The sequence below is a fragment of the Scyliorhinus torazame genome, chromosome 19 (assembly GCF_047496885.1).
Source record: "Scyliorhinus torazame isolate Kashiwa2021f chromosome 19, sScyTor2.1, whole genome shotgun sequence".
Taxonomy (NCBI): domain Eukaryota; kingdom Metazoa; phylum Chordata; class Chondrichthyes; order Carcharhiniformes; family Scyliorhinidae; genus Scyliorhinus; species Scyliorhinus torazame.
The window spans coordinates 119,755,248-119,771,291 of record NC_092725.1 but is presented as its reverse complement, the minus strand read 5'-3'; the positions used below and the strand labels follow the sequence as shown (position 1 = coordinate 119,771,291).

Genomic DNA, 16,044 nt, shown 5'->3' with positions numbered 1-16,044 from the left:
GTTGGCAGATTGTGCTAGCAGTTAGCGTACCATAGTGTGAAAATGGCTCGAAGTCCATTTTCAATCTGAGTGTTCTAGCTAACATCCACTCCGAGCCTCACAAAGCAGAATTTGGAACCTCGTACCTTACAAGTTTGTTACTGACTGGTTTCCACCAGCTGTTACTGAATTAGTCAGAATGTTTGAAGGTTTGCACTGCTACTTAAAGTTAATGAAGTCTTGAGGGACTAAATGCCATATGGTGAACTCCTTGGTTCTCGTTTCAAGTGTTTTCCTCAGAGCATTTGCTCCCAGGCATGGATGCTGTCACTTTTCTTTTCCTGTGGCATAACAAGAAGAGTGAGCAGTGACACAGAGGAGGACAAGTTATTTGAAGAGGGAGTTGGAGAAGGAAGAGAATCAGGAGATCTTATCCACCCAGTGTCTTCAGGCCTATCTCCACTTCAGTGAGGAACAGTGTGTGCACAATCTCCCTTTCATTAACGAGGTGTTCAGTGAAATTTGCCGCCTGCTGCAGGCAGATCTTCAACCTCACAGCATGTTGAGAATTATGTTGTGAACCGCTGTAACATTGACCATGGCCATGAACATCTTCACCTTAGGCACCTTCCTGTCTGGAGATATATTCGCTGATCTTGAGCATTCATATGAGGTCATTAAACTTCTTGTTGCAGGGAATACAGGTGATACAGGGCTATACTTCTAGCATTGACTGCAATGTCACAACTTCATAACGCCTGTCAGGAGAGCCTCCTGGTCCTCTGTGGATTGCTCTCCTCTGGGCTTCCTTTTGCAACATTCTCCAGTGCTACAAGGAGAGCCTGCCCTCTGCCATATCGTGCTATTTTCAATGTTCTCCCTGCTCGGGCCATCTTCCTCAGCCATTGCCAGCAGCTGCTGCCATCAATCTGAACCTTCTGTTTTAGAGACTGAGTGTTGCTAACCTCTCACAGTTTTGCACCCACCGCTGAGGCATGCAGCCACTCAGCAGCAGACGTAATGCTGGCTGTACAATCATGATAATGAACAAAGGTTGCACGCTGCCTCCATTGGGAAGAACGGGTGCACGTTAATCACTCATTACCATCCCCATGTTTTTGAACTTTGTTGAAATTTTGCGTCATCATAACAATAATAATAATCTTTATTGTCACAAGTAGGCTTTCATTAACACTGCAATGAAGTTACTGTAAAAAGCCCCGAGTCGCCACATTTCGGCCCTTGTTCAGGTACACAGAGGGAGAATTCAGAATGCCCAATTCACCTAACAGCACATCTTTCGGGACATGTGGGAGGAAACTGGAGGAAACCCATGCAGACACAGGGAGAATGTGCTGACTCTGCACAGACTCTGCCAAGCCGGGAATTGAACCTGGGACCCTTGCGCTGTGAAGCAACAATACTAACCATTGTACTACCGTGCTGCCCAGCTGGTCATTATCACATTGCTAATGGTTTTGCTGGGTTTAAAATTGGCTACAATATTTCCTCCATCACAACTGAACTTCAAAATTACTTCAAAGCATTTCTTAAATTCATTGCTTGTAGTTTTGATATATCCTGTGGTCATAAAAGACGGGGGGAATGTAATTTGGCAGGAAGCCAGAAATCAGTTTCCAACGCCGGGATGAACTTTAGCAATTATGTTCTTGGGACTTTAACAGCGGGTTATATCAGGTGGAGCTTCCCGGTGTAATATTGGGAAGCCCTTTTGCGTGGATCAGCATGTCACACATGCTCATTGAGAGGCCAGCTCACGCAAATTAAACTTCCCCGTCCAACTTATGTTCCCCACCAGTAAGAAATTAGAACGTTGTGAGGTGATTTCTTCCACGATTAACAGTGAGTTGCTGTTGCACTGTCCTCTTTGTAAACGGCAGCTTGAGTTTGGATGGTGGCAATGCAAGTTGCATGGAGGATGACCAAGGAAGGGAGGAGGTGTGAGTGGGTATGGCTGGAGCAGTGACTGGGAAAAGGTCGAGGGGATATCGAAGGCTGTCTGGGTGTCCTTTAAATATACCACCCAGATCTTCAACCCCAAGATGTATTGACAGGGGTCAGCGAGTTCCTGCCTGCCCCACTGTGAGACTCAGCGAACTGCTCGCGGATACATATATAATTAGCTGAACGGTGCAAGATCGCGTGTGGTGAGTCATTGGAGCCCACCGTGGAAATCATTCTCACTTCTGCACGTGCCACTGAACTTAGACTCCAGCGTAGAAGATTTCAGCTGCATTCCTGAACAACCTGAACCAGTATGTAACTGCCTTCCAGGAAAAAAATAGAATCTTCTGTCTTGAATTGCCAACTTTTCAATTATAAACCATCCAATACACGACAGATTTATCTTCCTGACACTACCAGGCCGCACAACTGTGCAATAATAAAACACATGGGAGAAAAGCTGTTCCCCGCCCCAACACTAATGTACAGCAGCAGTGGAAGTGAACACATTCTTCATCATCCTTGGTCTTCATTGACTTCTCTTGTCTGACATCTCTCTGCAAATTGGTCTTTCCACTTAGGGCTGTAGAGGGCACCGAGGCAGTGAAGTGTCTGTCCCCCCATCCCACCCCTCCCCCAACAGCAAGAACCATTTCCCCCATGACATTGAAACTCCCTCCTGCTGTGGCCAATGTAAAGCTACCTGTATCCAATGGATCACACAACTGATGGATTAGAAATTACCAATATATTTGCGGATACAAGCATCTTGGCGATCGTGCCTTCTGCTCCTTCTGAGAACCCACATGTTTGGAATGATTTAACCCAAAATCAGATCGCTGTTCATTACTTTTATATTCAGTGGTTTCAACATTATTCTCTAAAATTTTCATTGTTTCATATTCTGATCAAAAAACACAATTCCCTGTCTCATAATCACCCGTTGCCTTTTTAATATGTACTGATGTTTCACCCAATTTAGCCACAGTCACTTTCTTCACTGATAATGTCTCTTATTTTGTCTCATGATTTTGCCTTTAAACATTTCCATGTAGGCCGGCCATGACCACTGTCTTGCTTCAGACTGCAATTTCTGCTTGGATGATTGTTTTCCCCTCATTTTTGTTGAATGTCCTTCAAACTATCAGAAGTATAACATTTTTCTACTTGTAGACCATATTGCTGTTCTGTTGCTAATGTCAGGGAATTGATAAAATGGCTAATTTTATGGGGTTCCAAATAACAGCGCGACTTCCATTCAGCCGTACAAGCCAGTTTTAAATTGTTAATAACGGTTGCAAATCCTCCCAGAATGATGATGTAATAATTACACTCAATTTTTATAAGCCAGACCATTTACAAAAGTATTCAAAGCTGCAGGTGCAATTTTGGACCTATGCACAGAGCACCCAATTTTAACTCATCAAAATCACCTAAACTGGGCAGTAAGGGCCTTGACATTGCATTGGTAGGCTTACTGCTCCAGTCATCCTATGCTTTGACTGCCTCCATTTTGAAAGTGGAGAATGAAAGTTCGGGTCTGTATTTATCATGCAATGGCATCGTACACATTGTTAATATTGAAACATGCCAAATGATGATTGTTATTATCACTGGTCACACCCCTAGCTGCAGGTACATTTTTTAATAGATGTCTATAAAGTTAATGGAAGAGGTTTCAAGCTTAAGGAGGAACCATAGAGCGCTCTTGAGCGTGAGTCGACTAACTCCCTGCTGGTATGAACTATGTGAAAGGCAGTTCTCCATGTTTACCATCCATAGGTGCTCTGGTGGTTATGGGTAAGGTGAGTGACATTGTGATGGATTCTCACAATCAAACCTAATTGATGTTTGATGTCCAGCGTTTGTTTTACTTCATGTAGTGCCATTATGATTAAGCGATTCCAAAATACTGGTCAGCATTATAGATTGTCAGATGTTCATAGATCTTATTTGCAACATTGCACTAGCTCTCCCAATTTCCTTTGGGGATTGGATTAATGATTTTCCAAAACAAGATATAAAAGCCCTTGTGTTTTTAACTGAAATAATGAGCTCCCACCTGTGATGTTCTTTGCTTTGCGGATGATAATTTGCGGGGCTGGTTTAGCACACCGGGCTAAATTGCTGGCTTTGAAAGCAGTCCAAGGCAGGCCAGCAGCACGGTTCAATTCCCGTACCAGCCTCCCCAAACAGGTGCCGGAATGTGGCGACTAGGGGCTTTTCACAGTAACTTCATTTGAAGCCTACTTGTGACAATAAGTGATTTTCATTTCATGATGGCTTTGAAGTGTCGTGTCTTACAAAGAACATTAAGCTATGTTTCAAACAAAACTTGTTTATTAACACGGCAACTAAACTAGATTCAAACCAACTTACTAAGCTACAAATATTACAAAATGCACTAAGACTATTATTCCATCTACAGAGCTTCTGAAAACACAACTACTCTCTATCCCACCTAATCACTGACTCCCAGAATTAAAGTATCACATGATTCATGTGTGTGCTCTTGATCACCATCTAGTGGATGGAAGCATTCACATCAAATTGTTAATGCTTCATTTACTTTACAGTATACATATTGTCACATCCCCCTTTCTTTCAAGTTGTTTGGAGACATATACAAACATATTCACATGACGAGAGTGCTGTGTAAGTTACACATGTTTCATTGTCATTATTAACAATTTTTAAAGTTCACAAATTGAGTGTGTCCAGTTTCTTTCTAAGACATGTGGACCTTCGTAGTTATGTCTGTTCCACTGCTGCTGCCGTTATATTCGCTGCTGGAACAATGTCTTGCTGCTGTGCTTTTGATTTAAGTAGCTCTGAATCCTTTGTTGTCTGTGGAAAGGTGAGTAGAGTCGACTCACCCTCAAGAGCGCTCCATGGTTCCTCCTTAAGCTTGAAACCTCTTCCATTACAATGATGTATGAATGTGGAGCTGCCTGGCAAATTATATGTGCCACCCTCGACCATCCATCCGGAAGTTGCACCCGTACTGCATCCCCTGGCTCCAGCTGTACTTGATCCTTCACTGATCTGTCATAAGAACGTTGCTGTTTCCATTTGTTCTGCTTGATCTTTTATATAGCACAGTTATTGTCAGGATTTGCAGTAATGAGACACGGTAATGTGGTGCCTATTTTATGATTCATCAGCAAATAGTGCTAGTGAGTATCCCGTTTCAAGTGGTGTCGCTCTGTAGCTTAACTAAGCTATGTTTGGATCGCTTTTGGAATCCCAAGCTTTTTTAAGGTTTCTCAGCCTTTCCAATGGATTGCGGATGAAGTGGGCTGGAAGTGACGTGTTGAAAGTTGTATTGTTTGGAGAACTCCATCCATTCGCTGCTGTCAAAACGCGGTCCATTGTCACTCATCACAGTGAATGGGATGCCATGTCTTACAAATATTTCCTTTGTAGCCTTGATGACTGCCTTCAAATTTCAGTTGAGTAGCTTGATTACCTCTGGATAGTTCGAAAAGTAGTCGATGACTAATAAATATTCCTTGCCTTGGAAGAAAAACAGATCAATGCCTACTTTCGACCATGGAGTTGTGACGATTTCATGCATTGTAAGTGTCTTCTTCTGTTTATGGGACACGTAACGCACTGTGCCACGAGATTGCCAATGTCATTCTTGATTCCTAGCCAAAACACGGACTCACGAGCTCTTCGTTGACATTTTTCTACCCCCAGATGGTCTTCATGCACCTTGCTGAGGATCATGTTTCTTAAAGAAGTCGGAATAACAGTATGATTTTGCCTGAGCACTCGTATATTTCTGTAGTTGGAACAAATTCCTTTGGGCCAACCACCTCGCATGTACTTCAGAACATGTTGGCTCGTTTCATCTTTAAAAATTTCTTCATTAATGAACTTCAACTTTTCGTCAGAGACAGGTAGGTCTTCTTCAACGAGGGTCGCTTGGGCTTCAATGACCTGGATGTTGTCCGTCATCTCTGGATGATCAGTTGCACGTGATAGTGCATCAGCTACAACTATCTCTTCCTGGCATGTAGGCCAGCTCAAAATCGTACCTTTGAAGTTCCATAACCATTCTCTGTAGTCTCGGAGACATGTAATTCAAGTTTGTCTTTATAATGGAGACGAGAGGATGATGATCAATATCAACAGTGAATGTGGGTAACCCATAAATGTAGTTATGGAATTTGTCCATACTCGTGGGTAGACCCAAACACTCCTTTTCAAACTGCGCATAACGCTACTCGGTTGGTGTCATGGCTCTCGAGGCAGATGCAACTGGTAGCCATAGCCTGTCACTTATCTGTTGTAACAGCACTGCTCCTATGCCATCTGTGCTGGCGTCTGTCAAAATCTTTGTGTTACTCTTTGGATCGAAGAAGGACAGAACAGGTTCTGTGGTGAGTGCTGTCTTCAGGTCCGACCAGACCCTGTTGTGTTCCTCAGGCCAAGTGAAATTCATGTTTTTTTCTGATAAAGTTTCGTAGTGCCATGGTGCGTGATGCCAAATTGGGTATTAATTTGCCCAAAAAGTTGGCAACACCCAGCATTCGTAATGCAGCCTTTTTGACTTTTGGACATGGCATTCTGGTGATAGATGCAATCTTTTCAGAGTTTGGCTGGATTTCGTGAGCTGATATTTGATCACCCAAGAAAATTAATTTGGAAATGCCAAATTGGCATTTGGGTCTGTTTAGTTTTAGACCAAACTTTTCAATGTGTTCCATGACTTGCAGAAGTCCTGCATTATGTTGCTCTTCATTTGATGTCCAAATAATGATGTCATCAACGTACACTCGTATGCCTGTGATGCCTTCGACCATCTGCTCCATAGCTCGATGAAACATTTTGGAAACTGAAATGATCCTGAAAGGCATTCTATTGAAGCAGTACCTCCTGTAGGTGTGTTGAATGTGCAGAGTTTCTTACTGGCTTCGTCTAGCTTTAGTTGCCCAAAAACCCTGGATACGTCTAGCTTGGTGAAGATCTTGGCACCTGACATTTCACGAGTAATTTCCTCTCTCTTTGGAATCAGGCAGTGTTCCCGCTTAATATTTTGATTTAGATCCTTGGGATCGAGACAGATTCTCAGGTCACCGTTGGCTTTCTTTACACAAACCATAGAACTGGTCCAGTCAGTTGGTTCTTCCACTTTGGTGATTATTCCCAACTGCTGCATTCGTTCAAGTTCTGCTTTTAGACCTTCCCTCAAAGGAACTATTTCAAATTTAATTTGGAACCTTCTTTTCTTTGATCTCTACAGTTAGGTAGCAAGTACCCATTGTGGTAATCACATTGCCATTGTAGTCCTGCAGCTGACAGTCACTGGCATCAATTACTGGTGTAGTTTTTAATTTGGCTAGGTCTGTCTGATTAATGAGATTCGCTTTTGCTCCAATTTCATTTTAATTATGGCTCCATTTATTGCTAATGGAATCGCCCAATCATCATTATTGCTTACGACTAATATCTATTTTGAAATGTTCGAATCGGAAGTTTCCTGTTGCGCTTTCTCTATACTTTCTACTGTTTCGACAAAGAAAGAATCTTCTAAATCGAATGTATCTTCCATTGCATCAGGAACGATCTCTTTATTTACATGTTTTATACTGCTTATTTCTTGTACAGCTCTTCCCTTGTTCACCGTACTAAGCTGCGTAACTTGTTGCAACTTTATTCCCGTTCTGCACTGAGATGCAAAATGATTCAATTTGTGGCACTTCGCACAAGTTTTTCCAAATGCAAGGCATTTTTTGATCTGATGCGCGTTGCTGCATCGTTTACACATCAGGATGCTTGTGTTGTCATGTTTAAAATGGCTGCTGTCTGGAGCACATTTCTTTTTTTGGTGCGCCACAGCATTAATGGCATTCGCACCTTTTTCACATTTCAGAGAACTGACTTCTGGCAAGTTCACTTGCTCTACACAGACTATTGCACCTTCTAACTTTAGATCAGACTGTCTCAATAATCTTTCCTACAGTTTATTGCTCTTTATTCCATAGACTATCTGATCTCGCAGAAGTGAGTCTAGGAGACTAGAAAAATTACATGTCTGCGCTTTAAGTCTCAGATCCGTGATGAAGCAGTTAAGCGTTTCACCTGCTTTTTGCTCTCTTTGCTTGAACACATATTGTTCAAACGTTTCGTTTTGCTGCAACTGGCAGTGCTTATCGAATTTTTCAATTACTGCACTGTATTTTTTCTTATCTGCTTCGTCCTCAAGTCAGAACAAATTGAAAATTTCTAGGGCTTGCGGACCACTGTTAGAAACAGCGCTTTTTACACTGATCGTTGGCCGCTTCTAAGTCTAGGACAGAGATATACAACTCAAACTGCTGCTTGAAATTGCACCAATTAACATCTATTTTACTAGAAGTACGAAATTGCCGTGGAGTTGCAGACCTTCCATCTTGCTTCGACTGGGAAGTTCTTTGACGTTGTCCCTGCTTGGTAGAATTTTATTTGTTTGAAGTTCCATTTTTTTTTTCAACGGAGATTATTTTTTCTCAATTCTCTTCCATCGCCAAACCTTTCTTTTTGTCTTTGCGACCATTCCTGGTACCATGTGATGTTTTTTTGCTTTGTGGATGATGATGGCTTTGAAGTGTAGTGGCTTACAAAGAACATCAAGCTCTGTTTCAAACAAAGCTTATTTATTACGCTACAACTAGATTTGATCCAACTTACTAAGATACAAATATTACAAAATGCATAAAGACTATTATTCTATCTACAGAACGTCTGAAAACACAACTACACTCTATCCCGCCTAATCACCGACTCCCAGATTGAAGGTATCACATGATTCACGTGTGTGCTCTTGATCACCATCTAGTGGTTGGAAGCATTCACATCAAATTGTATACCCTTTATTTACTATACAATATACATATTGTCACACCACCTGTCTCATCTTCTTGGCACTTTAATTAAGGCTGGTACTGAAGCTCATCAAAGAAAGGAGTGTGGTGGCTTCTAAACTAGCAGTTAATCACATATATCATTTCATACAGTGGTGACAGTTGAGTTGAGTTGCATACTAATGGAGCCTAAACGCTTTCTGTAAAGAGATTAGATTAGGAGTCAGTGCTCATGCAGCTGCAGTCTTGTACTTTGAGAACACCTATTACACTGCATTTTCTACATTACCACATTTGCATAAAAAGTTAACAAGTCGATTGGAACAGTCAAGCCATTTAAATTTGAAAAATCTTCAGTTTGATAAAAACAAAAGCTTGCTATTTCACTCTGTATGTTAACATAAGCATAAGGATTTGTAGATTTGTGGCACAAGACTGATTTCACAGCCTACCATTATTACAGGCTGCCCGTTAATAGTTTTATTGACAGCTCCAAGTATAACTAATCTAATGAGAGCTGATTGAGTGAATTTCCCTTGAAGTTATTTACTTCAATAATGTAAAATAATTAATATTCTTCTGGTACAAATAATAATTGCAGATTATTTTGTTGGTTTAATCCATTATCAATTCAGTCACTTTGCAGCATTCAAATATTGCATCAAGATAATTTTGTATCAGATAATTATTTGACGGAATTCTCCCCCGCGGCAGGTTTGGAATGGGGAGAGGGAAGTGGGAAAGTCCAGCGGGAGCCAAAGGGCTGGATTCCTCTGCCCCACCGCAAGATTGTCACTGGCGAGGCACGGACAATGGTAAAGTCAATTGACCTCGGGCGGGATTCTCCGGTCGCCGGGCGGACGCGGCTGGAAAATCCTGCCCAAAACGTCAGAAACCTGCCTGTGTGAAATCACGTTGCAATTCTCCTAATGGCAGGTTACTCGTGGGTCGGCCTTACCACTGGCTGGTGGCGTGAATGTCACTTGCTCACGAGTGCTCATTAAAGCAGCTGCTCACCGGCATCCTGTCAGGCCTTTCAATCTTGTGTCACACCAGTGAAAAATTACATCAGTCCCGCAGAAGACCCCCCCCCCCACCTCCCCGCTGCAGGCCTCATGGCAGCGAGGGGTGCATTCAATGGGAACCCCGTGGACAATGGCCGGACCAGAAGATTCCACCGCCTGCCAATGGCGGCCTGCCTTCGCCGCCACGAAACACATGATGGGTCACACAGTAATTCCCACCCTCTGTCTCAAAATGGGTGAGTTTCCCCGAGTGTCTCTGCACATTCCTCATGATTCAGAAACCCAATGTGTAAATATTTTTCTTTCTTTTTCCTCTGTCTCCTACTGTTTGTCCATACTTATCCTTGTTTTGCATGCCGCCAAAAACTCAATAAAAACAAGAGGTATCAGTGAGTTAAACAGATTTTAAGAAACCAAGGGTGTGTTTTGATGGAAATGGAACAGAGTTCCGTTTAGGGCATGTTTAACGGGGTGTTTCCTGGAGCTTGCTGCGCCAAGAACGACCCTGCTGCTAAACAGGACTCTGCTTCATTTTGCAGCCTCGGTGAGGAACGTGGGTCGGGCGTAAGGAAGCTGTTAGATCATGTCCCAAATCTCATTTGAATGTTGATAGATTAGAAAACATATTTAGATAATGGATTGCATGAATGCAAATGGTAATATAAAAGTTATTACAATTAAATTGAGCAATAGTAATGCAGTTTGTCAATAGAGTATTGTAAAATTGAGGCTGTGATTGTAGAGTGGTTATCTGTCAGCTGTAGAACTGCATTCTTAATGTGATGAGAAAGTACATGCACCAATATTTGACTTGTAAAATATGGTGAGAAGGTATGCAGCAATAATGGCTTCTTTGTCAGTGGGTGAATATTGTAAAGCATACTTCTGAGATTAGATGTCGAAATATTTCCATTTACAGACTTAACTTATGTCAATTATTACCTTATACCTTTGGCTGCTCATAGTTTTTTCAACAGAAGTAACACACACTTGAAACTGTTATCTAAAATGTAAATAACTGCATTTTTGTTCTTTCTTTTTCAGTTTATTGCCTTTGCCTCCTTATTGTTCATCCTCGTCTCAATCAGCACCTTTTGCCTCGAGACACATGAGGCATTTAACAAGATTGTTAACAAAACAGAACATGTAATAAATGGGAACTCATCTCAATTAGTCCAACACTTTGAGATTGAAACAGATCCAGCATTGACATACATCGAAGGTGTATGCGTAGTATGGTTTACTCTTGAATTTTTAGTTCGAATTATGTTCTGCCCTGACAAACTTGAATTCATCAAAAATCTTCTAAATATTATTGACTTTGTTGCAATTTTACCCTTTTACTTGGAGGTGGGACTCCGTGGACTTTCATCAAAGGCTGCAAAAGATGTGCTGGGCTTCCTCAGGGTGGTAAGGTTTGTCAGGATTTTGCGAATCTTCAAGCTAACCCGTCATTTTGTGGGACTACGAGTGCTGGGACACACTCTCCGTGCGAGCACTAATGAATTTCTACTGTTAATCATTTTCTTGGCTCTGGGTGTGTTGATATTTGCTACAATGATTTACTATGCTGAGAGAATAGGAGCGAACCCAAATGATCCAACAGCCAGTCACCACACCAAGTTCAAAAATATCCCCATTGGATTCTGGTGGGCAGTCGTCACTATGACAACACTTGGATATGGAGACATGTACCCACAGACCTGGTCAGGCATGTTAGTAGGAGCACTCTGTGCTCTTGCGGGCGTGCTTACGATAGCAATGCCTGTACCCGTCATTGTCAATAATTTTGGAATGTACTATTCACTGGCCATGGCAAAACAGAAGCTTCCAAGAAAGAGAAAGAAACACATCTCTCAAGTTCCTCAAGCAGGGTCTCCAACTTACTGCAAAACAGATCTGAATACACCTTGCAACAGCACACAAAGTGATGTTTGTTCTTTCGGGAAAGATAAGCTGGAGTGCAACAGAACAGGTAAGACAAACTTGCAGAGAATGGAAAATGCACACATGGTAAGCTCTGGAATTAGACCAGTCCACTCGATGTAGTTGACAAATGAGTGTACAGCTGTCAATTAAAAAAGTTATGTTGTCAAACCTTTTAACCTCAGTCATGAGCAAGACACAATGCATTGGTCGATGCAATAAAATAATTAACTTAATCCTTTCAGGTCTAATTAAAGCAGCTTAATTGAAATATCTCTATGATCTAAGCATTTTACCCAGTATCCCTATGAAAGAGCAACATAGATTGAATGAGATCAAACCAGTATTTGATCAAATGTTACTTTTTTGTAACTGCCCTGTTCATCGATACTCATCTTATCAAAAAGGAAGAAAACTAGGCTTAATTTTAATTTAGGGGTGGGGAAGAGGCCACTTTCATCTGCTATCCACCTATTTCTCACCTGAAAATTAGAAGGCTGGCAAAACTGGATGGAGCATCAGATATTTCGGGTGGCTTTATCCTCATAGTCTGTTTGATGCAATCTGTCCATTGGGAGGCTGCTTAAATTTCCAAATCAGAGTCCAACGACAGTTGCGTGGTGCTGATTTCCCTCTCAGGTGTAAATGGTACGTGTGCACTGTGCGGCCTTCGTCGATTTGTGCCGGGCATTGAGAGGCCCAAGCAGTGGGTCCTGAGTGGGACAGTTGAAGGTTACTTTTAAAAAAATAGGCAAGTAAAGTTTTAAGTTCTTATTATTGGGAAACCAGGAGGTCCTTTCCTGTTTCAGGCCTGCATTTCACTGGGGGGCTGTGGCCAATCACACTGCCAATCTCATACCCATTTAAGGAAGAGGTCGACGATCGTCCTTGTTTTGCCTTGCAGTTGAATATGTAGCTTTACCTGTGACGAATGTTGAAGATTTCTTTGTCATTAAAGAAGTGCAACTTCGCCACTTTATATTTTCCCTAGCGACTCTTCCTGCAGGCTGCAAAATTATTCACTGGATTGAAATTCTATGCAACATTATGAGACATGTACAGCCAATGGAGAAATGTCTTAATGTACTTGATATCTGTACACATTGCAGTTTGATTCTAACTTGTGCTTGGCGTGAATGGTGTAGATAGCCTCAGAATGGGACTGGCAAACATGCTCCTTTGTTGGCCCCAACAATGCAGCCGGTGCCATTTTGAATGAGCCATAGCTGGGTGCCAGCTTACACCGATAAGAAAGCAAAATATCGCGGATGGTGGAAATCTGAAATATAAACAAAATTGCTGGAAATACTGAACAGGTCAGGCAGCTCCTGCGGAGAGAAACAGAGCTATCATTTCAAGCTGATAGTCTTTCATCAGAATTGAGGCGAAAGTCCCCATCCTGAAATGTTAACTGTTCCTTTCCACAGACGCTGCCTGACCTACTGGGTATTTCCAGCATTTTTGTTTTTGTTTTCTGCCTTTTTACACCTGCCTGTTTTGGCCAGAAGTCCTCTTTTTTAAAAAAAATATTTTCATTGAAGTTTTTCTATTTTAACAAATAACACAACAAAACCAAGGAAATGGTTCAGCTCAACAAAAATGTCTCAGCATACATAGACACAGAAGGGATCAGGGCAGCAGCAATTTGGCTGGCTCAGCACAATCATTAGATTCAACTTTGTGCCCATACAAACACTATCAGAAAACCAGGGAGAGAAGGCTAAGGCCATGAAAACATGGTGAGATGGCACATACCTTCCAAAGCGGCGACTGCTTGAGAATTCAGGATAAGAATTTGGATGTGCACCAGAACATATCTCCAGCAACATCAGAGGCACCAATAACCATACTGCATCATCCTCTCCTCAGATAGCAGACTCGGTTGTACTCTTGAAGGAGCCAGTCACAGATTCTTTAACTCCACCACGACAAAAATAAAAGAATTTTATACATACCACAAGACGCAACAAAACCCCAAATTCAGGCACAGTACAGAATGCCCACTTTTCCATATATTTAGAGAGGACCAACAAATATTTATACAAGAGGTTTGGATTATAGTCAATCCGGTCAGCGTCTCCCATCAAACTAACCAAGACAGAATAAGGGAAAGGAAAACTACCAGGAGCAGACGGTCTCAGGATAAAGAAGACCAGGACAAAGCCATAGGCCCATGTTCCTCAGGCACACACCTCCACCAGAGGGCACAAAGAGAAAAAGCTGCTTGTTCCAATGAAGGAATGACCCAACCATAAGGGGGGGGGCAACAGAATATCAACCCCAGTGTAGGACCCTACCCAGTCCCACACCCACGTGCACTGCAGAATCAGTAAACCAAGTATCAAAACATATCAAGACTCAGCCTCTGATGTCTCTAATAAGTGCCAGCGAGAAGGGACGTAGTCCAGAAAATTTATGCCGACCTCAATCGAGGAGACCGCCAACATTGAAGAGAAGAAGAACCATCAAGCCACCCACTAATTGGGCATCTTGATGGTAGGGACGGGGGCCGATTTCCTCCCCTAACCCAACAGACTGAAACAGCACCCGTTATGGCACGCTGCTGACCCAGATAAAGAAAAGAAACCCCCTAGGGGAGGAACACCCTACTTAACCAAGGAACGTTGGATACAGACCAACAATGTAAGCCATTTCAAGGAGGATACTAGGGGGCAGAGCAGTGCTGCATAAACAGTGTTAAAGACACTGCCTCCTCACGGAAGGCCCACTACAATGAGGAAATCACTATATAAAACCACTTGGAGGAGAGTGCCTAACTCCCCAATCAAGCCTCCCCTCACCTGAAGAAGCGTTCCAACAAAGCAGAGGCATAGCATAAAAACTCTTATTTCTGTAACACAAGTAAGGATTAGCCGACCACGCCCAGGCATGCGCCATCACTCATTATCCCTTATTCCAACAGCTCCAGTAAACGCCAACCACATGGAAGAATCACAAGGAACCTAGTCCTCTCCAAGATACATGCTCTGTCCAGGCCTTCAGAGCGGATGAGCATTGATTCCCAGGATTCAAAGTAATTAAATAAATTAGTAAATAAAAACCCAATACAATTAGTTCTAACTGGGGGCTTTCCTCAACTTAGGTGAGGACTGATCGAGCCCTACCACCCACCACCACACCATCCACCCATCCTCCCACCATGGCGCTGCTCATTTTCTCAATAAATGAGGCAAGGGGGGTCCAAAATTCCCCCCCCCCCCCATAAATACAAGGATTACAGTACATAGAAAAGGGCAAGATTATGCACAAGCCACATATCATTTTCCCAACTCAATATGGTTTTTGCCAAAAGCAGGAAAATAAGCGACTCTTGCCCTCGTGATCGAATATGACACCCTTTTTAGGAGAAAAGTTAATAACATCAAATCAACAGCATAATCACAAGAAAATGACTTCCAGGATTACTGATGAACTGCTGGATGATAACACTCTCCATATCACTTGGAAAGATCCAAACCACGACAGGATTATTGAACAACCCTCAGGATCCTTTAAAAGCTCCATCAAACAAAATGCCTTCACCTCCGCCATGCTGTTGCCCCAAAACCCAGGCACCATGGAGATTAGTCCCCGGCTGGGGGGGAATGATTTGACCTGATCAGCCATCGCCAACGCCTCACGACGAGCATTGAGGACAGGAAGGACAACATGAAACCTGTACTCGGGGTCACCAACCGATCCGAGGCCTTGAAGCCTGCATACAATACACTTCATCAAACCTGAAACACCCAGCCTTCATATCGAGATTACAAAAACATGGCAGCCTATTCTCAAAATCAGCCGGTAACGGGCCCCCCACTCCGCACAGGAGATCAGGCTCATGAACACTTCTTGTCCGGCTCTTAATCCCTGAGTCGGTCAGGATAAGTAACATACCATACAGCAGAATTTCCAAGGAACATCGGGTCGAATGACAAATAGGCTTCTAATTAATTGTCAAAATGAACTTAATTCCTCTAAAGTTTACGTGAAGAACTGAAGACACATTTTCATGTTGGACATAAATGATCACATGGATGAAGAACATGGAGAGATATTTGCTGAGGATGATCCCATGCATATTTGAACTTGTTTGACTTTCCGTCTGCTAAAGGCTAGACTTCATTGCATGAGCTCCCTTGATGCTCTGTGGCCCACGAACCCATTGTGGTCCCACACAAGAAGAGGTGACCCTCCAGTTCTAGATGAAATGCTGTATAAGCTATCAAGAATCCTTGAGAATTTTGAATGAATGTAACACTAGCTTTTCTTATACAGAGGAGTTTTGGTCACGTTTC

General features: G+C 42.5%; 1 protein-coding gene across 2 annotated transcripts in view; it reads left to right on the top strand.

Moving 5' to 3' along the window:
* Positions 1-16,044, top strand: part of LOC140396470 (voltage-gated potassium channel KCNC2-like) — a 168,294-nt gene that overhangs the window by 148,268 nt on the left and 3,982 nt on the right. For both annotated transcript variants that reach the window (XM_072485121.1, XM_072485120.1), the window contains exon 2: positions 10,865-11,795. In XM_072485121.1, coding sequence (XP_072341222.1) covers positions 10,865-11,795 — 931 coding nt within the window. The remainder of the gene's footprint in view (positions 1-10,864; positions 11,796-16,044) is intronic.